The sequence below is a fragment of the Adiantum capillus-veneris genome, chromosome 23 (genome assembly GCF_014529385.1).
Source record: "Adiantum capillus-veneris isolate H3 chromosome 23, ASM1452938v2, whole genome shotgun sequence".
In the NCBI taxonomy this organism is placed as follows: domain Eukaryota; kingdom Viridiplantae; phylum Streptophyta; class Polypodiopsida; order Polypodiales; family Pteridaceae; genus Adiantum; species Adiantum capillus-veneris.
In genome coordinates, this window is record NC_140953.1 from 145020346 (window position 1) to 145043105 (window position 22760).

The 22760-nt window shown below is 44.2% G+C and overlaps 1 protein-coding gene across 1 annotated transcript in view; it reads right to left on the reverse strand.

The window, feature by feature from the left end:
* Nucleotides 1-332: 332 nt before the first annotated feature.
* The window catches only part of VIM1 (Zinc finger (C3HC4-type RING finger) family protein), a 30596-nt gene continuing 8168 nt past the window's right edge, over nt 333-22760 (reverse strand). The window contains exons 6-10 of the mRNA XM_086496471.1: nt 2867-2969; nt 2675-2798; nt 1503-1720; nt 984-1301; nt 333-909 (exon numbers count right to left, since the gene is read on the reverse strand). Of these exons, the coding sequence (XP_086352597.1) occupies nt 688-909; nt 984-1301; nt 1503-1720; nt 2675-2798; nt 2867-2969 (985 nt within the window). The 3' untranslated portion in view covers nt 333-687. The remainder of the gene's footprint in view (nt 910-983; nt 1302-1502; nt 1721-2674; nt 2799-2866; nt 2970-22760) is intronic.

Sequence of the window (22760 nt, forward strand, 5' to 3'; positions counted from 1 at the left end):
AGGGCATTCGTGTGGCAACCGAGATGTCCCAGGTTCGACCCACACCTCGCAAGGCAGGTGAACTAGGAGTGAACTCAAGGCACCATTTTTGCCCCGAGTTCACCCCCACTTCACTACGTGATCCGACGACCGAGATCAAAGCTGCTTGCCGCCCCTAAATTTGGGCCCTAGATCCCCCCCCCCGGTCAGAGCCGTGCCATATAGTGACGAGGCCGCACCCCATCTGCACACATAAGCGCACACGCATAAACATATACGCAATACACATGCAAACAATGCCGAGAGAGGCAATGACAAAGAATCCAGGCACATTTAATGAATGAAAGCATTCCTGCAAGAATTTCCTTGTCGAACTTAAATCAGAAATAAATGTTTTTTTCGCAATTTGATGAATGACAAAAGGCATAAATAAGAACATGGAAAGTGCAGCTCAAGCTACCGACAGAGAATCTTCTCCTCCTTGTGACGACTTGACGGAAGGAGTACTGCAAGTCGCTGACCTACATGCTTTATCCAAAGCCAAAATTTGAGCTGAGGATCTTGTACACCAGAGGAGATGTAAAAACAATCCACATTTGGAGCTCAAGACGTTGAAGAATTGAAAAAAAATGTGGGATGGAGGCAACAAAACAACAAAACTCGGTTGGGGGGGAAGGGCTCCTGCAAGAATTCCTTACGAGCCTATGCCTAGGCTCCCTCCTCCTCCTCCTCCTTTTCTTTCTTCCTCTTCTTCCTCGGTCGGCCTTTCTCGCCATCGTTCTCCTCTTCCTCCTCTTCCCCTCTCACGCCTCCATTTTTATTACCCCGCTTCTTTGCATCTTGCAGCTCTTTCCTGGTCCTCTTTCTCTCTTCTTTCTGCAATGTTCTTAGCATCCCTTCAAGCTCATCCAAGTCTCCATCTTGATCCGCCTGCACTAACATAACACATGAGGTGCGAGCAGCACCAGATCATAGCCCACCAATGCATTCAAACATTTACTTACCAACATACTGCGCAGGAGGTCCTCTGAATACTCTGGAAATCTCTCACAGATTTTCATAAATTGCTCTTCCTTGAGAGGGTCTAGTTTTAGTTTGGGAACTCCATTACTACTCTGGGCAAGAACACTATGGGCTCCTTGAGGTAATTTAGACGGTCCATTGTTATCTTCTGTATGATTGGGCATTTCCTTTTCAGCTGCATCCGCCTGACCCCCTCTCTTCTCATATTTCTCATCTCCACCTTCAGCACTTTCCTCATCCGAGTCGTCCTGGGAGCTCCGCTTCAGCGACTGAATCACATCCTCCATCTGTCGATTTACCTGTTCACATGCACATTATGACATCTTACATACATATATGAATCCAAAATTCACTTTCAAAGGAGAGTGCAAGGTATAGACTCATGGTAGTCACTGCAAGACAATATAACCACAAGCTCAATCATGCATAGGTACGCCATACCCACTAACATCATCGAGCCTCCCTCAAGCATGTGTCAAGAACAGTCCAAGATATCCCACCTGTGGGTTCTGCAGAAGCTCGCTGATGTCTCCTTGACATGTAGGACAACGCTTCACCACTTTCTGAGCACGTAGAGAACGGCCACCAACACCCACCCGCTCACGGACATCCTTCTGGCCAGAGAAGGCAGACTCGAGACACAGCTTGCAAAAATTATGGCCACAAGGAGTAGACAGGGGCAATTTCAGCACCTTCTTACATATACCACATCCAAATTCTGTAACCAGAAAACAGAAGTCCTCTCTCTCTCTCTCTCTCTCTCTCTCTCTCATATATATACGATGGTACTCGTAGCAAATCAATTTTTCTACCAGCTGGCTCGTTCTTATTGCTTAGTTGTTCACTTTCTAGTACTTGTCACATTATATATATATACGTATATATGTATATGTATATAATGGAGGAAAAATTTCTAGAAACTCTCTCTATTACATTTGATGACACAGGAAAAATCAATGGAAAAAAAAGTCAATGCGAGTACAAGTGTCCTGGCAGCCTAACAAGGAAACACAAGAAACCATGCCAGATAAGCCTAACAAGGCTCTAAGACGTGATATATCTCACTATGTAATATGGCAAATTCATCAAGTTGACAAGGGTTTTACCAAATGCACTTCAAATCAAGCCAAGATCAGGAAAAGAAAACCAGCAAAAGAGGTTTTGGAAAAGGCAATGACACATAACCCCACCAAAAAAAACTCAACAAAAATTGCAGTAACCGAGTCACGCATCATAACAATCACTTTCGATTCTCGCGTTGATCAAAACAGCAAACAAAACATCTCCATTACACTTTCAAGACTTCGATCCAAAGCTTTTGATTAGGCACAATTTGTCATGCTGAATAACAAATCATTCAAAGCAAGTAAAGAAGTCACATCTTCAAATTGATACATTTATATGTTTACTTGAAAGCATCTGATAAAAGGTTTTGCAGTATGGATTTACATAGCAAAGAAAAAAACTGAAGCTAAATCACAGCAAAAAAGGTCAGATTATTTTAAATCCTTCAAAGAATATAACTTAATTAAGGTGTCACAAGATCACATAGTGTTCATTTCTTCTGAGCATTATTACGAGTTTACCATGTTTTAATCAAAGTAAATGGCCAACAAAAGTCTCCTCCCAACCATCATGCATTCGTTCAAAACAAGGGATCCAGCTATAGTACCTTTGAGCAAGCGTTGTCCAATCGTTAATGACTTCCGGCTTCCAGATCTGGATCCGGAGCCATTCTCCTCTGTTTTTCTACTGGCTGGTGGAGGATTCACCCAACTCCAGACTCCTTCCTCTTCCTTTCAAAAGTAATTTTTTAGCAAAAATTAAATACAAATAGGCTGAATGCAAGCAGAAAATCCTTTACCTTCCAGTCCCATGCCGGTTGTGCTTTTCTCTCTGTCAAATCAACGCCCTCTTTGAGCTCAGGGATTTTTGGCAAAGGCCGTGGCCGGTCTCCAATCTGATCACTAGAGGCCCACATCACAGCACCTTAAAAAAAACCCTCGTGTCCATTGTGGCAATACTAAAGAGAGACTCTATACAATCGATTATGAAAGCCACACGAAAGGCATGCACAAGAAGTGAAAAAGGGACTGTGTATTTTGGGGTGTAATGTGTGTGTGGGGACACGGCCAGAGGAGGTGGCCACCTTTCTAATAACCAGTAGATGAAGAATATGCTCCAAGAGAGAAGCAGCTTGTTTGATAAAGCTGAGACCGTCATAGAAACAAGTGGACGAGGAGACGGAGCTATAGGGGCCAGGAGGATACCAACCCAGGGTCAAGGACATAGGGGGGCAGGAAGGGACGCTCAGCCAAACGAGCAGACAATGGAGTCACAAGGTGGCCGTGCTGAGGACAGCAGAGGGGATGGCAAAGTCAAAAATTATCAAAACTTGTAGTTATAAACCCTTTTTCCCATTTTTTGGGTTCTCCTGGTAAAGGGGTGAGAACCACAATGTAGCCACCCTCCATTTGCTATACCCACATGCACTTCACGCCTCACAAAATCATCCTCAATGAATCAACCAGGCTTCTAAATTAACAAGAAGTAAGAGTGCATCCTTAAACCTAAACGTGCATATTCAGATCTTCTAGCTTGAAGCTTTTGCAGTGTTGCGAAGTGGAATTATGGAGTCCGAAGAACACACAAGATTTCTCATCAACAAATTACAGAACTTCCATTCGAGGCATCCTCAAGGGAATTTACTGCATTTACAACACTTTCAACAGTTTCTTAATAATAAAATTTCTCCAGCAATTTGAGACCTTCAACACAAAATAGGAAAGATTTTGCTACCATTGCCTCTAGGCGATGTTTTTTAGAAGATGGTAGGAGGACCTCAACTTGGACCAATTTTGCTAGTGGCACCACCACTGTCGCTTCCTCCACCACCACCACCATTTCTGACCTGAATGGCCATGGTTAGCACTCGCAATAAGTGGCTCCTCCTCTCAACCGAAGACTTTTAGGGATGGTGAATCTACAGCCAAGTTCTTCACCTTCACTAGCGTTAGAGACAACAAAGAATGCCCTTTAACTTCTAGAACAGTTTGACAGCTTCTAGTCTCTTGGCAAGTCACAGAGAAATCAAAGATACCACAAACAAGTCCCATTTCCCATCTTGAAGCTAGAAAATTTTGATGCTTTGTTGAGCATAACTTGGCATAACAACAAAGGCACATAGTCATACAATACCGTAGAAAACCCATCAATCTTCAAGTTCGGCTAGCCAAAGAACCTTCCACATAACCTGAATTGTGTCTTTGTGAATAATTAATGTACTTTTTATTTGGGAATACTATTGCAGTTGTCTGAACTTGTTTGATATGCATTGAAATTGTTTGAGTCTGTTTGGAATATCTTTGAGGTTGTTTGAGATGAAAATGGAATCTTTGAGACCCACTCTAATTGGTTTTACACGGGGTGAAATGTCTATCAGAGTCCACAGGCTTGTTGAAACGGTTACTTGTATGATCAAAAAAGTATTTATTCTTCCAAGGGATGCCCCAAAAAGCAATAAACTCAAAAGCAATTTGTCCCAAAAGCTACCAATAAGCAACCAATGCAATTGGCACAAATCCGTACAACCTACCATGTCAACATGTTAACGCTTTTTGCGGAGAAGCCGTACGACAGCCACGTCAGCATGTCAATGCATATCGCGGGAATCCATGTTGTTTGTCCACGACAAACAGTGTCATGTTATCATTTTGCGACATTAGCACCAACTCAATGCGGCTTCTTGCATAAGCTTAGCTGAGTACAATCAAAAGTTCTGTAAAGCATTGCTCTCAGTAACTTCCTACAGGTTTGTGCCATTGACAGAGCAGATAGAAAAGTATTGTTGTGGACTGCCTAGAGAGCTCAAGAATTATTGCATAAAGTGGCCACCCTTATTCAACTTCTGGAAGTTGCCAACACTGGACATGCCTTGTTGAAGGGAGAAGATAGTGGATTTTGGGAGAGTGCGCATGTGCGGAAGCGAGAGAGAGAGAGAGAGAGAGAGAGAGAGAGAGAGAGAGAGAGAGAGAGAGCAGATCACAAACGCAAGATATGGTGAAGAGGGGACGATCAGCCCTCCTTGACTACCATGACTACTCAGCTTATGGAAGTTGACAACACTGGTCATGCCTTGTTGAAGGGAGAAGACAGTGGATTTTGTGAGAGTGCGGGTGTGCGGAGAGAGAGAAATGAAATGAAATGAAATGTTATATTAACGTCTTCAAGAGGCCAAAATGACCTATGAGACCAAAAAGTTACAATTGGTGAATCTGATACCATGTCTGAGTACGGAAATTACAAAGTTACATAGAACTATCACTAAGACACTAGAGCACTAAGGAGAAAGGAAAAAGGAAAGGGGGGGGGGGGGGGGGGGGGGGGGGGGAGTTTTGTGTGGGTTCAGATGAAATCTCTCATTGGTCGTTGTCAGATCTCATCGACCTCCTCCATGGACAGTACTCTGGTTGGGCATCTTGCATGTCGAGCTAGAGTGATCTGTATCTTCTGTTGCAGCCTTCGTCGATAGTGGGAGACCCCCCCAGGTCGTGGACGTCTGGATCTGCCAAGCTCAGTAGCTAGATCAAGCGGTGTACCTCTGGTATGAGTAGGCTCTGAGATCTCTTGTAACGACTGCTCCGTTGGCTCTCCTCTAGCTAGTGTAAAGAAATCTACGACTCGTCTCTGAGGCTGTCTTCCCCAGATGTCCTCAACAAGCTCTCCCTAAGTCTACGCAACTCTAGCAGGAACAATCCGAGACACCTTTGATCCTTGTATCTCATGACTCTAGAAAAAGGCCCGAACCCTTCTCTGAACAAGCAATGGAAGCGGCCGCGTATCTCACAGTATGTCGGGCAGTGACATGTGTAGTGCAGCTCTGTCTCTGGCTCTAAGTTACATAGGTGACGTATCCTGGCTCCTCCCGACACCCCTCGAAATCGGCCGGTCTCGATTTGGAGTTGATGTGAGGATGTGCGTATCTGTCCAATAGCGCATCTTATCCCATGAGATAAGTGTGTTATCCATGTATGCAAGCCTAGTTACAAAGCCGTCCTCCGTGAGTTGGAGAAGATGCTCTGTGTAGCAAAGCCATCTTCGTGCCCAACTCTTGTGTCGGCTGTATCCATGTGCTCTTGGTATTTAGTTGAATCAGATCTTGACGTATGAGTCTGGTGATCTCTGTCCGTGTGAGAGACAAGGAGGGTGCATCCAGGGAGTATTGAAGTGGAGGTAATCTATCCATGTTGAGACCATGCGACTGAAACCATGTTGTCATCTGTCCATACCAACATGTTGTATCGCCTTGTAGAGCTAGTTGTCGAGATGACTCAAGGGCAAGCCGAGCGTATCTGTTCTTGGGGAGATCCCATAGACCGTGCATAAAGGATATTGATCTCGTCAATGCCTCCACCATGGGGTGGGGGGGGGGGGGGGAGGGGCTAGCTTGGCTTGGATAATCTCATGTGGTATTGACACCTTAGCCCGAATCATCCGAGCGATCATAGAGACCAGAGGCCTCTTGACTCTCCATACATCTCCATCCATCCATTTGTGTTGCCAGATCTCCCATGGTGGTGAGGGTCCCCATACCTAAACTCCATAGAGCATAGCTGGAGTTACCAAAGTGTCAAAAAGCCAAAGCTTTGTTCGTGGTTCTTGAAACAAAATTTGCGAGCACATCCTCTCCAGTCTGCCCAAAGCTATATATACTCTTGCCAATCTGGTCTCTGATGCTCTCCTTAATGAAAACACCGGTCCACCAAAGACTACTCCAAGGTAAGTATATGCATCTGTGTACTCCAGTCTCTTGGCCATACATAAATGTGGGTGCCGACCTCCTGACTTACTGTGGTGTGGTGTAAAACACCATAACCTTCGTTTTCCCCAAATTGACAAATAATCCACTCTCACGAGCAAATGTATGCAGAGCATCCAAATGACTATGCATCCTTCTAGAGAGTCAAAAATCAGCACAATATCATTAGCGTATAGTAACAACGGAATCCATGTCCCTGCTAGTTGTGCCCCCCTGACATTCTACATAGTCCAAAAACTCATCCACATACATCCCAAAAAGAGTTTGGGATAGGGGGCATCCCTGCTTTACTCCAATAGTGGAGTGGACCATGTCAGACATTCCCTCAATGGTGCGTACCCGCCCCATCAATGTCCTGTATAGAGCCAGAATACCCCATATCAACTCTGTAGGCACACCCATGTCCTATAGTCTGCGTATAAGTCTGGCTCTCGGCACTGTGTCAAAAGCTTTGCAGAAATCCACAAAGCTACAATAGATCCTCTTGCCATGGTGTCTACCCTCCTCAATAATAGCTCTGAGTGTTAGAATCTGGTCAAGAGTGGAGAAACCTCTCCTGAAACATGCTTGCCCTGGTGCTCTTATGCCCTCTCGCTCTGCCCATCTACTCAGCTCCTGCTCAAGAACGGATGCATACAACCTAGCTAATGTGTGACCAACCATGATGGTGCGATAATTCACGAGAATCATGGGATCTCCCGACTTGAAAATAGGCACAATCGTAGACAATTCCAAGTCTCCGGGAAGCCTTCATACATGGCTCAATTAAACATCATAGCCATGAGATCTGCAAGCATATCTCTGGCATGGATGAAGTGTTCTGCTACCATACCATCATGATCATGTGCCCTCCTTGTCTTCATCCTGTCAATGGCTTTCCTTAACCTCTTGGCAGTAAAGAAAGAACATGCCCCCGGGCATGTCTCAGTGGAGGTGACCGTTGGTGGTGGTGAATGCTCGTGGAATAGCCTCCATGCTTCGCTTGAGTCCTGACTTATAAATAGCTGATATAGATCCCGCTCTAGCTGAGATAGATGGGCCCTTTTCTTTCATCGCACTAGGCGGCGAAAGATAATCCGTGACTGTCTATGTGTGGTAATACCCATGAGCACTTCCCTCTGTAATTTGATCCTCGTCTCTCTGCACTTTTCACCATACCAATTGTTCTGGGACATGCTCCCAAATCGCCTCCGTGTGAGTTGGCTGTGGGGATATGCCTCTAATGTTGCATCATGGAGCGTCTCTGTTAGTATCTGAGTGAGTTCATCTAGTGGCCGTCTCGGCTCTTGGGTGCATAGTTGCCTGTATATCTCATCCATATACACAGAATCCGTCTCCCTCATGAAGGTATACCGAGTGTGTGGCGACCTCTCCTAATGGAGAGGTGCTGAGTTGAAAGGTCAAGGGGAAAGACACGATAGCATGATCAAATGCTACTCCAATTGGCCTAGTGCCCACCATGAAATCCTGAAAGAATGGAATGAGACCTGGCTGGCCATAACATAATCCATTGTGATGGCACCATGTCGGTGTGGAAAGCAAGTAAAACCTCCAACGATCGAAAATCTTTGTAGGCCATTCACAATGGCCAATCTGTGTGCGGTTCCCATATCGAGAGAGAGAGAGAGAGAGAGAGAGAGAGAGAGAGAGAGAGAGAGAGAGAGAGAGAGAGAGAGAGAGAGACAATAGACCACAAACACAAGATATGGTGAAGAGGGGCGATCAGCCCCCCATGACTACCATGAGCAAAAGACACAATACAACAACCAGACAGTGTGGAAGTGGATACCTCCTTGGCCCCATAAATAGATGCCCAAGGGGAGGTAGGGCAATGCCTTGAAAAATCCCCCATGACCCAACAAGAAAATGATATATAGAAATATATGAAGGCGCCGAGACAAAGTGGGCAGCCGGCCTTAAACTCGAGCGGCCGGCGGACCAAGTACAACCTAGACTATGGGTGGCCAGCCCGGAGACATACTAGCCGTACATGTATTGCCTTAGATCTGTGAAGCAGCAGAGTGGTGTAAGTCTAACACCCCCTCTTAGCATCGGATGCTGAACAAACTCTATGAAGTCGAAGATGTGAGACAAATGATGAAGATGTCTGTTGCGATGTCTGTTGCGATGTCCACTGAAGGACAATACTCCGCCGAACTCCCGAGAGCAGCAACAGCCTAGGGTGTCTCTACCGCCAAGAAATCTCCATGGTAAAGTGTCGTCATGAGCAATGTAGCAAACTGCTATACTCTGCCGATATAGGCTGAAGATACTACGTAAAGCTCCCGAACTGAATGTGAAAACAACTCCTTGTCGTGAAATAAGTGTCCATAGACCTGCAAGTGTCCTGCCCAATAGAATCTGTGGTGTTTGTAGTCAAACCGTCTGGAGACAATGGAAAAGCCTAGGAGTCGTCATGAGAATGATCGAAAGCCAAGCATGAACCTGCAACCCAGTGTGGCCAGGTGGCTAAGCTGTAGTCGCGAGATGCCTGATCTCTCGCATCTCGCAAGTAAACTCTCTAAGAGAGTCCAAAGCACTGAAGTCCCCCTCCAATCTATAGATCTAAGCAATGAACCTGTCCGAGAAGAGATCCAAGATCCTCTCCCTGAGTTCATGTAGATGCTCCTATGTAAGCAAGTGATCTTACCTATCGAGGTCGAGTGATAAGTGTCTGTCCACCCAAGATGGTGGTGTCCTCTTTGGGAATGTCGGAATCCCATATGCCATGAGCATTGTTGGGTTAAAGGCCCAAATGGCCCTCTTTTAATGTATATTTTAAAGGTTGCTAACCTTTGGCCAAGTTCACATTGAACTTGGCCACTAACTTATTAAATTGGTCCTTATACAAATAATAAAGGGATAGTGAGTTTTTTATCAACTCACTCACTTATCCCCTTGAAAACTAACGAGCGCTCTCTTTCTCTTCTCTTCGTTCTGCTAGCGCCTCCTACACTGCAAGGACTCGCCCCCCTCCAAGGTGCACACCCCGCACACTATCGCGTGCTCTTTCACTTACACACACCGCCGTGCGCTCATCAATTGGTATCAGAGCCCGATTAGGGTTTGCCCCCAAACCTGCAAACGCTGAATTTCAACCAAGAAGGTCAACTTTCACACGAGATTTTGCAATTTCGTCGCCAAAGGACTCGTCCCCGGACACTAGAGAGCTCCTGACAACCCAAATTGACCCAAAACAGACTGACAATAGATCAAAAACAGCAAATTACAGGTTATGACAGCAAAATACAAGTTTTGCAATTGATGTATTAAGGTGTGGGAATACTTTTGCTAGGTCCCCGCTACCCAAAAACACTGAAATTGCCAAAAAACAAGCCCTAAAACAAGTGTTTTAAGCAAATTTCAGATTTACGCAGGTTTTTACAAGTGTTTTTATGGTGCGATTACATTGGGGAAAGTGCAAATTGATGCAATCCACGCACATTTGACAAATTTTGGCAATGTATGACCATTTGTGGCTCAATTTCATGCAATTTTGATGCTACAAATTGAGGCTTTTGCTCTTACATGCTTCTAAAGGCTACGTATTAGTCGTATATATGTCCTGTGAGGCTAAAGACAACTAAATTTGTTGTTTTCGAGCACAAATTCGCTCGTTGAAATTTCCTACACATAAATTTCAGAAATTGATTTTTGTGCCCAAATCGACCTATTTTGCCCCAAATTGCTCCTATGACCATTTGGAGCTGTAGTGCACATCTCTATGAGGCTATACTCCAATTTTTGCGCATTTCGTCCAAAAATTCAGCGTATTATCCCTCTTATTTCGTGTAACTATGGCCTCATCTTCTTCGGATGTGAAGAACCTCTTCAAGATTAGAAGGTTCGATGGAACAGGTTTTGATCTTTGGAAAGACAGGATTCAAGGAATCCTATTTCTTAAGGATTGCGAAGGGGCACTTGAACAGGTAAAGCCACAGAATATGACGGATGAAGCATGGGTTAGCATGAACAAGAAGGCCGTTACATACATTAAAATCGCCATGACCAATGAGATCGTCATTGATGTGAAAGGTCTCACAACTGCTTTTGATGTGGGAGAAGTTAAAGGGAATGTATGAAAATACAACGCCTGTCAACCAGGTGCACTTGATGCGAAAGCTTGTTGGCATGCAACTAGGCGAGTCCAAGAGCGCTGCAGAGCACTTGCCGTTGTTCGCAGATACTTTGTCGCAGTTACAGGATTAAGGCTTGCCCCCTTTTGATGATAAACTGAAAGCTATCTTCTTGCTTATGACCTTACCTGAGTCATGGGAAACTTTGGTGGTTTCATTGTCCAATAACCCCAATTTGACCTTTGATGGTGTTAGGAGTTCTATCTTGAATGAGGAAATCAACAGGAAAGCAAGTGGAGAGGGAGGCAACTCTGCCAACATGGTTAGAGGCAGGACAGAAAAAAAAAATGCTTATGCACAAAGGAGTAAGAGTAAGAGTAAGGAAAGGGGAAATGCAAGCTAAGGCAAGGGTGATGTGACTTGCTATCAATGTGGCAAGAAAGGTCACAAGAAACCCGATTGCAAGTACTATAAAGCCGAGTTAGAACGGAAAAAGAATGGCGGAGACAAAAAGAAAGAGAAATGCAAGCAAAGGCAAGGGTGATGTGACTTGCTATTAGTGTGGCAGGAAAGGTCACAAGAAACCCGATTGCAGGTACTATAAAGCCGAGTTAGAACGGAAAAAGAATGGCGGAGACAAAAAGAAAGAGAAGAAGGAAGTCAAGGCAGATGCACAAGATAGCTCAAAGGACAAAGAGAGCCAATGTGGCTTCTAGTGTTGTGATTGAGGAGCTATCAGATGTAGAGGACATCTTATGTGCCGAGTTAGAACAGAAAAAGAATGGCGGAGACAAAAAGAAAGAGAAGAAGGAAGTCAAGGCAGATACACAGGATAGCTCAAAGGACAAAGAGAAAGCCAATGTGGCTTCTAGTGTTGTGATTGAGGAGCTATCAGATGTAGAGGACATCTTATGTGCCACTTTGTCAGATGATAATGCTTATGACATTGATGCCTCAGGACATGCAAATCACCAAGAGTGATCTTATTGATGCTTTGTTGATTGTCAATGATGCATTATCCAAGACTTGGATTGTTGATTCCGGTGCTTCATTTCATGTGACTCCTATCAAGGAGTGTTTCTCTACTTTTGATGCAAGCAAGCGTGGCCATGTATACCTTGGAAACAATCATGCATGTTCCATCGAGGGTATTGGCACTGTGCATCTCTCCATAGATGGCACAAATGAGCTTGTCTTGCAAGATGTTAGATATGTGCCGAGAATCAAGAAGAGTCTGCTTTTTGTTGGTCAGATGGATATGCATGGTTACAGCATCTTGTTTGAGAGAGGATCATGGAAAATGACTAAAGGCTAAGGCTGATTGTAAAGGGCACAAAGAAAGGGACACTTTACTGCATGCATGGAAAGGCCGTGTTGGGCAAGTTTATTGCATTGGTTGCAATTAACTCTCACATGGAGTTGTGACACAAGAGGCTTGGCCATATGAGCCAAAAGGGCTTTTCTAAACTTACTTTGAACAAGCTTGATGCTAAAGGCACAAAGCTTGACTTTTGTAATGAATGTCAATATGGCAAGCAAGTAAAGCGTTCTTATTACTCTGGTGTCTCTCGTAAATCTTGTGTACTTGATCTTGTACATTCTGATGTGTGTAGAATGCCTACTAAGTCTATGAGAGGTGCATGCTATTTTGTCTCGTTTGTTGATGATCATTCTAAAAAAATTTGGGTTTATTTGCTTAACTCTAAGAATGAAGCCTTTGCCGCGTTTAAGAGATTTCATGCATTTGTGACCACCCAAACAGGTAGAAAGCTAAAATGCTTCCGTATGGATAATGGGAGAGAGTTACACAAGTGCTGAATTCAACAAATTTTGTGAAAATTTGAGCATTAAGAGAGAGCTTATTGTGCCATACAACCCCTCTTCTAATGGTGTGGCTGAAAGATTCAATAGGACACTTTGTGAGAGGATGAGATGCATGTTGCCCACAACTAATCTCTCTCATGGATTTTGGAGAGAAGCTTTGAAAACTGCAGTGCATACATGCAATCAATCCCCTCACATGTCTTTGAAAGGTGACATCCCTGAAGAGGTTTGGTCTGGCAAGCCTGCTTCATATGATCACTTACGCATTTTTGGTTGCGAGGCTTTTGTGCATGTTAGACCTAAGTTGAGGAGTAAACTAGATGCCAAATCCATTGAAGGCCTTTCCATGGGATATGGTAAAGAAGGCGAAATGGATTACAGGATTTGGTTACCTCAACTCAAAAGGGTTGTATGTAACCGGGATGTTGTTTTTAATGAGACAAGGCTGCTTCAAAACAATTGAACCTCAAAGCATGACCATAAAAGGGTCAAATTTCAACATGACCAACCACCTGTTAGGCCTATTTTTGACCCTCAGGATGCACCACATATGGCTGAAAATGTAGATGATCCAGTGGTGTTTGAGCCAGATGATGTTGGACAACAAATTGAGGCTCTTGAAGAGCATTTGCAACCACGAAACAATGCTGAAAATGGTGCTGAAAATGATGTACAGCAGCCCATTGTTGATGATTTTATTATGCCACTTGATGTAGACCCATTACCGGATAATGTGGATCATTGGGTGAGGCGGTCTACTCGTCCAAGACGGACTGTGAGTAGATATGATCCCACTTTGCATTACATTATGTTGACAGATGAGGGAGAGCCTCTTACGTATAAAGAGGCAAAGACATGTGAGTCAAGCAATAAGTGGGAGCTTGCAATGCAAGAGGAAATGAAATCCTTGTATGCAAATGATACTTGGGATCTTGTGCCATTGCCTAAAGGGAGAAAGGCTCTTCCTAACAAATGGATATACAAGATTAAGATTGTGGATGAAAAACCCAAGTACAAGGCAAGATTGGTTGCAAAAGGATATGCACAGAAAGAAGGAATTGATTTTCAACAAATCTTTTGTCTCGTTGTAAAGCTTACAACTTTACGTGTCCTTTTTGCTCTCGTTGCGATGCTTGATTTGAAATGGACCAAATGGATGTACATACCGCTTTCTTGCATGGTGATGTGGAAGAAGAGCTTTACATGAAGCAACCCGAGGGTTTTGTTATCCCTGGCAAGGACCATTTGGTATGTATGCTTAATAGAAGCTTGTATGGGCTGAAACAATCATGTAGACAATGGTACAAGAAGTTTGATCGCTTCATGCTTAAACATGGTTACAAAAGAAGCCACGCAGACCATTGTTTGTATACCAAACGTGATGAGGATGGCAACCCTATCATTCTTGTTCTCTATGTAGACGATATGTTGTTAGCTACAAAGAAAAGAAGCACTGTTGATGCTCTTAAAGGGCAACTGAAATCTGCGTTTTCAATGAAAGACCTTGGGACAGCTGAACATATACTCGGAGTGCGTGTTACACGGCAAGGAGACAAGCACCTATTGTATTTGTCGCAAGAAAAGTACATTGAAAAGGTGCTGGACAGATTTAACATGGCTGAAGCAAAGCCTCTCGATGTGCCATTACAGCCATATGTCAAAATCTCCAAGGATGATTGTCCCAAGTCAAAGGAAGAAGCCAATGACATGCAAAGTGTGCCTTATGCTTCAGCTTGTGGTTCACTTATGTATGCTATGGTTGCTACTAGGCCTGACATAGCCCATGCCAGTGTTGCCAAGAAACGCGTTTCTTCACTCATGAAACCTACGAAACGTTTCAGAAACGTTTCTGTATGAGTTTGGACGTTTCAAAGGTAAAGTCAAGGCTCGTAAGTTTTCGCACGTCAGGGTGCAACATTGATTTTTTTATGTCATGAGATCCTCAATGTCATGAATGTAGCTTCTGTCTTGCTTCTAATGATGAAAGTTAGTCCTATTCTCCCTCTTTTTCATGTTTAAGATCTCAGCTTACACCACTTAAACTTACGTACATTTCTTTAGTTTGCATGAAACTTCTGTTTTGGCGTTTCTTTCTCGGACGAAACCGTTTCGAAACTTCTGAAACTCGTTTCAAACGAAACGTTTCGAAACTCCGTGGCAACTATGGCCCATGCAATGGGAGTTGTGAGCCAATTTATGGCTAATCTAGGCAGGTTGCATTGGGATGCAGTGAAGTCCATTATGAGGTACTTGAAAGGGAAAAAATAAATGCCTCTGCTATGGTAAAGGACCAATGGAGTTGAAGGGATTTTGGGACTCTGACATGGCTGGTGATGTGGATACACAGAAATCCACAAGTGGCTATGTATTTACTCTTGCGGGAGGTGTTGTTTCATGGTGTTCTAGATTGCAAAAGATTGTTGCATTGTCTACGACAGAGGCTGAATAGCTACTGAGGCTTCCAAAGAAGCTATTTGGTTAGCACGCCTATGCAGTGAGTTTGGTTTGCCTGCCAAGGCACCTATGCTTGGTTGTGATAGCCAGCGTACTATATGTTTGGCAAAGAACGCCATGTTTCATGCACGCACAAAGCATATTGATGTGCAGTATCACGTCATACGAGAAGTGCTTGAGGATGGCCTTATTACATAGGTTAAGGTCCATACATCACAAAATCCAACCGATGCTCTCACTAAGTGCTTACCCAAAGCACAACATCATCTATGCATAGAGATGGTGGGAGTCACATAGCTTAAAGGCACCATTTATGCCTTTAAGTGGGAGGTTGTTGGCTTAAAGGCCCAAATGGCCCCCTTTTAATGTATATTTTAAAGGTTACTAACCTTTGGCAAAGTTCACATTAAACTTGGCCACTAACTTATTAAATTGGTCCTTATACAAATAATAAAGGGATAGTGAGTTTTTTATCAACTCGCTCACTTATCCCCTTGAAAACTAACGAGCGCTCTCTCTCTGCTCTTCGTTTTGCTAGCGCCTCCTACACTGCAAGCACTCGCCCCTCTCCAAGGTGCACACCCCGCACACTCTCGCGTGCTCTTTCACTTGCACACACCGCCGCGCGCTCATCAAGCATGGCCATATCTAGCATGAACTTCTTTGATGAGTGCATAGGTGTGTCTAAAGCAAACCACAAGTCACCACCCCTCTGGAGTGTGCAACCGCCCAATGATGGCTGGAATGAGTGGATCTCCCAAGGATCATATGCTCGTAGATGATCAAGCCGATGTCGAAGATACCGTGTATTGCAACAGTCACTGAGAGACCACATGGACCACCACTGGATGGTGCCCTAGCAAGAGGTAACTTCATACTCTATGAAAAACACAAGCCAAGAGGCTGCTGTCCACCCAAAAACGCAACTGCAAGGTGATGAGAACGCTGCTGTCCAGTGATTTTCAGCGTGCTCGTACGTTCCCGGCAAGGTCTGGAGCGGTGCAGAGGGTCTGGGGAGGGTGGGTAATCAATGTCACAACCCCGGGTGGGCTGAAAACATGGAAAACAGCAGGTGTATGCTGACTGAAATCTGTGTAGAATGGAGAGGAACAAGACAAGCAAGGCACTAGATGCCAAGGCAACGCAAGTGCTGGCAGAAAAACGCAAGTGGTAGGGAGGGGGTTTTCCGCGACGAAAAGGCTTGTAGAGGCCAGCGCTTGCTGCAAATGAAGTGATCGCCATCTTGAACAGCAAAAAACGTAGGTGGATGGTGAATCTCCGCGACAAAAACAATCCTTGTGTCTTCGCTTGCCTGGCTGCATCGCTGGCTGAAATCATCTTGGGAGGGAGAAACGATGCAAGCAATGGTGGAGCGCCAGGTCCAAGACCATGAAGAGCTCGGTGCTCATACCATGAGAGAGTACGCGTGTACGGAAGCGTAAGAGAGAGAGAGAGAGAGAGAGAGAGAGAGAGAGAGAGAGAGAGAGAGAGAGAGAGAGAGACCAATAACGTAAGATATGGTGAAGAGGGGGCGATCAACCCCCCATGACTACCATGAGCAAAAGACCCAATACAACAACCAGATAGTGTGGAAGTGGGTACCCCCTTGGCCCCATAAATAGGTGCCCAAGGGGAGGTAGGGCAATGCCTAGAAAAATCCCCGCGACCCAACAAGAAAATGATTTATAGAAATATATGAGGACGCCCGGACAAAGTGGGTGGCCAGTCCCAAACTCGGGCGACCGGCGGACCAATACAACCTAGACTATGGGTGGCCAACCCGGAGACATACTAGCCGTACATGTATGCTCTAGACCTGTGAAGCAGTAGAGTGGTGTAAATCTAACAGATTCCAAGGCAACGTGAAAGAGGGGTCTATCAAAGAAAAATTCAACAAAGAGATCCTTCACAAAAGCGACTCTTAAACCTTCCCAAGGGTCAGAAAATGTAGAGAAGGTTAAAGACTCAACCGAGTCTTCTAAGGACAAGACAAAAGAGAGAGAAGTTCAGAGAAAAGTTGCAAGATGTTACTTAGTGAAGTTCAAAAGCTAACCACCTATGGATGCAAAGTGGAAGGAAGAAAGTGAACTCATAGAGTCACCAAATGTCTTGCAATTTTACCTTGAAGCTTTTGATTTACAACCCATGTAATTCTCCAACTCAGATCACTTCAGTAGAGCAAAGGTCAAAGGGCTTGACACATGCTCAAAAGAGGGCTGATGATAGAGCTAGCACTTCATATGTACATCAGTATGAAGGTCTCATTAAGTCATTTGTACACATGTTTGACAGTCTTTCTTGCAGATACATGCGATGATAAAAGAGTGCTTACCACACTAAATCATCTATGGCATGTATGTATGGCATGCAATCGAGGACATTTGCGATTTTAAGAGGGGGGTATGTCACGAGACTGTGACAACCACTATATATATTTGTTGGTTTCTTTCACTTAATTTTTATTTCATTTTTGGGATCCTCTTGTTAAAATCACAAATGCCCGAACATTGCGTGGCAAGTGTGAAACGGCCGTTGGTCGAGAGTTTCAACCGCAGGAGTCAAAGACCAGAAAGCCATGAGACAACCACTATATATATTTGTTGGTTTCTTTCCCTTAATTTTTATTTCATTTTTGGGATCCTCTTGTTAAAATCACAAATGCCCGAACATTGCGTGGCAAGTGTAAAACGGCCGTTGGTCAAGAGTTTCAGTCGCAAGAGTCAAAGGCCAGAAAGCCATGAGATGGTTGGGCCGATCAAGCCTCAATTAAAGTTATTCAAGCCCCTCGACAAGACTTTATAAGTTGGTGGGTACTAAGAATTAACCAAAAGGAGCAAACTGGACACATGGCAGTAGGAGAGCAACCTGCAAGTCAACTCTCATTCTCCAAAAGCAATGAGTGTGTGTGTGAGTAGTGGGTAAGGTGATCATTGCTTTAATGGGAAGCTTACCTTCTCCCTTATCTCATGCAGCGCAATGATTTGCCCTCGCGCATCTCTCTCTCTCCCCTTTGCACATATGGTAATGCCCCTCTAGTTGGGCTTCTCAGATAACCATGTACAAATTTGGGGTTTTATGCACGTTTGCCAAGGCAAGAGCCTTCTGTACAAGAACCGGATTAGCTAATTGCTAATCCCCTACAACTACGCATGGTTCAATCGTGAAGGATTGCGAAAACTGAGAGTTTTCTAGCGTGAAAACTCGTCCGATTCAAAAGGGAACTATCCCATTGCGTACGGGTGCTTTTGAGACATGCATAGACCTGTTTGCTCCACTCTAAATGATTCGAAACATAAAATTACAGCATGTTGTGTTTTTTGCAGGTTTAGGGTTTCGTACCTAAACTGCAAAGTAATACCAAGGGAGCCTCAAGAAAGCCTTGAGTGCTTGTACATGACAATTTAGAGAGATTTCTCGCGAGGAATCTCATCTAATTCAAAGGGCAAGTGACCCTACGAGTGCAAGAGCTTGAGGGCTACCCACAAGAGTGATCGACAGGCGAATCAAAGCGCAAAATAGAGAATTACAACTTGCTCTGATTTTTTGCACGTTTAGGGTTTTGGCCAGGATGACTACATGTCCCAGGAGCTTCGAGGAAGCTAGGGAATCACCGAATAGGTGTTTTGGTGCAAATTGGAGGCCAAAAACACAGATTTCAGCGTGCTGTAATTTCTCACCAAGTTTTGTAAAGTGCTCTACAATGCGTGGAAAGTCACTGTTTACTTGGGATTTTGTCTGTGGAGACTTCTATTGTGGTTATGCTACCGAAATCGGGTTATAGTAGGAATTTCAGCCCAATAAAAGTGGGACAACTTGTAGAAGTTTACAAGTTTTTCTCAAGTGTAATAAGAAAAAAGAAATGTCAAAAGGGACGCCAATCTTTGGGGCCTACAAGGTGTCGATGTCTGCGTGGAAGCAGACTAGCTGCCAAGCCGTGTTTTTATTTTAAATGTTAAAACTCCAATCACAGGTTTATTCATGAAGTTCCTTTGTGTCGTAAAGTTCAAGTAAAGTTTAACAGTTTAAAGATCGGGTGAAAGCTAAAGCCTACCTCCCTACAAGCCGGTTTCAACACCCTACTGAGAAGTGGGCGACTAAAGAATATTGGGCCATTAAGTAATAAAGGTGGAGGACCGATTGATAGGAGAGACGCAAGGTTGAGGCGCCCAGATTACAAGCTTCAAGGTGAGGACTACACCCTTCTAAGAAGTAGGCGACTAAACAGTATCAAGCCATGAAGTGATAAACAGTGGAGGATCGGTTGTAAGGAGAGACACAACGTTGAGGGTTGCACAACTACAAGCTATAGGCAAGGGCTCAATAGATTGAGATAGGCCTAGGTAAGGTTTTATGTGGATGAGGTTTCAGAATACATTGAGAGGAGAGGCGACAGAGGAGCACAATTAGCAAGGACCTGGATCTCATTGCTACTATATGCATATGATATTGTGTTGAAACTTGATCTCAGATTCACCAAAGGGAATGCAACGACATTTGAATACATTGCACACATTTGCTAGTGATAGCGGCTTATCGATGAACCTTGGCAAGACCAAGGTTATGGTGTTCAACACCACACCACAGTGGGTCAGGCGATCTACACCCTTCTTTGCGTATGGTCAGGAGACGATGGAGTATACAGATGCATACACTTACCTTGGTGTGGTATTTAGTGGCCCAGTGTTTTCTTTAAGGAGAGCGGCAGAGACTAGGCTAACGAGAGTGTATGCAGCTTTAGGGAAGATGAAGAGGATGTGTTCGCAAGTTCAATTTCAAGAACCTCAAACAAAACTATGGCTTTTCGATGCTTTGGTCACATCAGATATGCTTTATGGGGTGCAGATTTGAGGGCCATTAGTGGACTGCCACAACCGCGAGCTAGCAATACTGATGGCTGGAAGTGCATGGAGAGACCTCTAGTATCTATGATTTCTCGGATGATTAGGGCCAAGCCCTCTATACCACACGAGATTATTCGTGCAAAGCTCGTTGCTCCACCACTGGTCATCAAGGCACTCACTAGATCCGTTTCTTTCATGCACAATATCTGGGATCTCCCCAAAGACAGATATGCCTATCTAGCTTTGGAGTCTTCTCAGCAGCTTGCCTCACAGGGAGACACCTCTTGTTGGTATACACAGATGACAGCTTGGTTCAAGCTGCATGGTTTTGACATGGATAGACTACTTGTTGCTAAATAGACTATTTTCTTTTTTTCTCGAGTAATTTCTTTTTATTGAAATTAGGATGTTTAAAGATGTGCACTTGAACCGTAAGGTTAGGAACTATAGATCTACTGGAATTATTAAAAGCCATCAAGAACGGAAAACTCTGATGCGTCATATGATGGGTGACATTAAGCATCGCAAAGGGGTTTTACCGTTAGTTCAGTGGGAGAGACCGAGAAACAAATATTCTTGATGCGTCAGGTGATGGGGTGACGAAAGCATCGAAAAGGGAATATCTCGTTGGTCTAGCAGGAAACCCGAACTCGAAAGAGGAATGCGCGTAAAGACGCAAGCACAAGAATAAAGATGGGTTCTGAGAAGCTTTTCTTAAAAAGCGGAATATTTTAACAAATTTTCCGAGAAGAGCAGACGCTTTTCCGCGAGGAATCTATGTCTACATTGCATTTGTGTATGCGGTTGCATCCAGGGATGCCTGGAAAGTGTTGTGAAAAGCATTGTTTTAAACTTATAAGGTTTTATTGAGTTTTTGGGCAGGTTCAGACCAATTTTAAAATATACCGACCACCCACTTAATAAGTGGGCAGCCACTTAGAAAATAAAGCAACAAGACCAACCAACAAATTCTCTCTCCCTATTTCAGGTAGAGCAACAAAAAAAAAGGGGGGCGGGAGGGAGGGCCGCGATCTCTCCGCGAGCAGCTATTCGTGTCGTAGCCAAGAAGCTGTAAAAGCACCACATGCCCTCACTGAAAAGGAGTTACCAACATCAGCAAGAGAAGACTCTGCCGCCAGATAACGCAAGAGATCGCGAGACTACAAAGCACGGAAGTCGCTTTTCCCGCACAAGAGCAACAGGTATCTATTGTGGATTTGCCATATGAATTGTTGTCACGTGTTTGTTCCGGTTCTTGTGCTTGTAAAAAGATTCTCTCTAATAAAGGATTCTCTTTAAGGGGGGGAGACTAGCCCATCTTTTGGTCCCAAATACTGTGTCAAACTTCTCCCTCAACTCTCTTTAGATGAAAGATTATTTATTTTCATCTTGTTGATTATTCGTGTGCGCTCCCGTTTGTGACACTACTCCCCTTACACGCACCCTCCTAGTCTCTCACACAGACCGAGATCACTCAACTCATCAAACAGGACTTGATTCAATTAGACACTAGGACATGGATACAACCTATGTGGGTACTTGGCACAAAGATGGCTTTCTACAGAGAGAATCTCCTTGAGCTTACAGAGGATGGATTTGTGATCAGACCCGCCTCCATGGACACTCATCTATCCCATGGATTACAATGTGCTATTGGACAGATGCACACATCGTCACATCAACTAGAGATTGAGATTGGTAAATTTAGAAGAGTACCAACAGAGGCCAACATTTGTCAGCTATGCCATATAGAGCCAAAGACGGAGTTACATCACATCTGTCACTGCCCAATCTACTATGAGATACGAGGTCGTTTCCACTACTATTCAGAGAGGGTTTTGAACCACTAGCCAAAGTTCTGAGACACCAAGATTAGAGATGCCTTGGGCTATTTTTATTAGAGCCGCGCAAACATGGAGAGCCTATTAAACTCAAGTCTCACATAGGAAGATCACTGATTTTTTCAAACTACATGCGCGACATTCAGATGAGCAGGCATCACAGCAGACTTCAGAGTCCACCTATACTAGCGGTACACTGACTGTCAGGGCCACTGAGCTGGGAAAATCCAGACGCCCACGATGACGAGGGTCATCGAGACATTGATGGAAGCTGCACCAAAGGGTCTCAACAATTCTAGCACGATATGGGAGATGCCCAATAAGAGTACTCACTCAAGAGGACATTGATGAGCTCTGCCAAAGACCGATGCTGGATATCATAGGACAGGATATTGATTCTAGCATCTCAAACTTTCATTTCATTCCATTTCACTTTAGCTCAGTTCAGTTTCAATTTTTCAATTTCAAGTCTTTTACACAAACATAGTACCAAATTCACCATTTGCAAACTCTTTTGTCTCATAGGTCACTTTGGCCTTTTGAAGACGTTAATATATCATTTCATTTCATCTCTCTCTCTCTCTCTCTCTCTCTCTCTCTCTCTCTCTCTCTCTCTCTCTCTCTCTCTCTCTCTCTCTCTCTCTCTCTCTCTCTCTCTCTCTCTCTCTCTCTCTCTCTCTCTCTCTCTCTCTCTCTCTCTCTCTCTCTCTCTCTCTCTCTCGTGGGAGACAACTCTATTGTTGCTTTGTGGACTTCTGAAAAGCCTTCGATAGAGTGCCCAAAGCCAGATTGATGCGCCAACTGCAAGAGATGGGGGTTAAAAGAGTTGATTTGGGGGAACATGGCTCTTTACAAATCAATAGTGGGGCATGTATGCCATAGTAACATGGAACGGCAGGTCGAG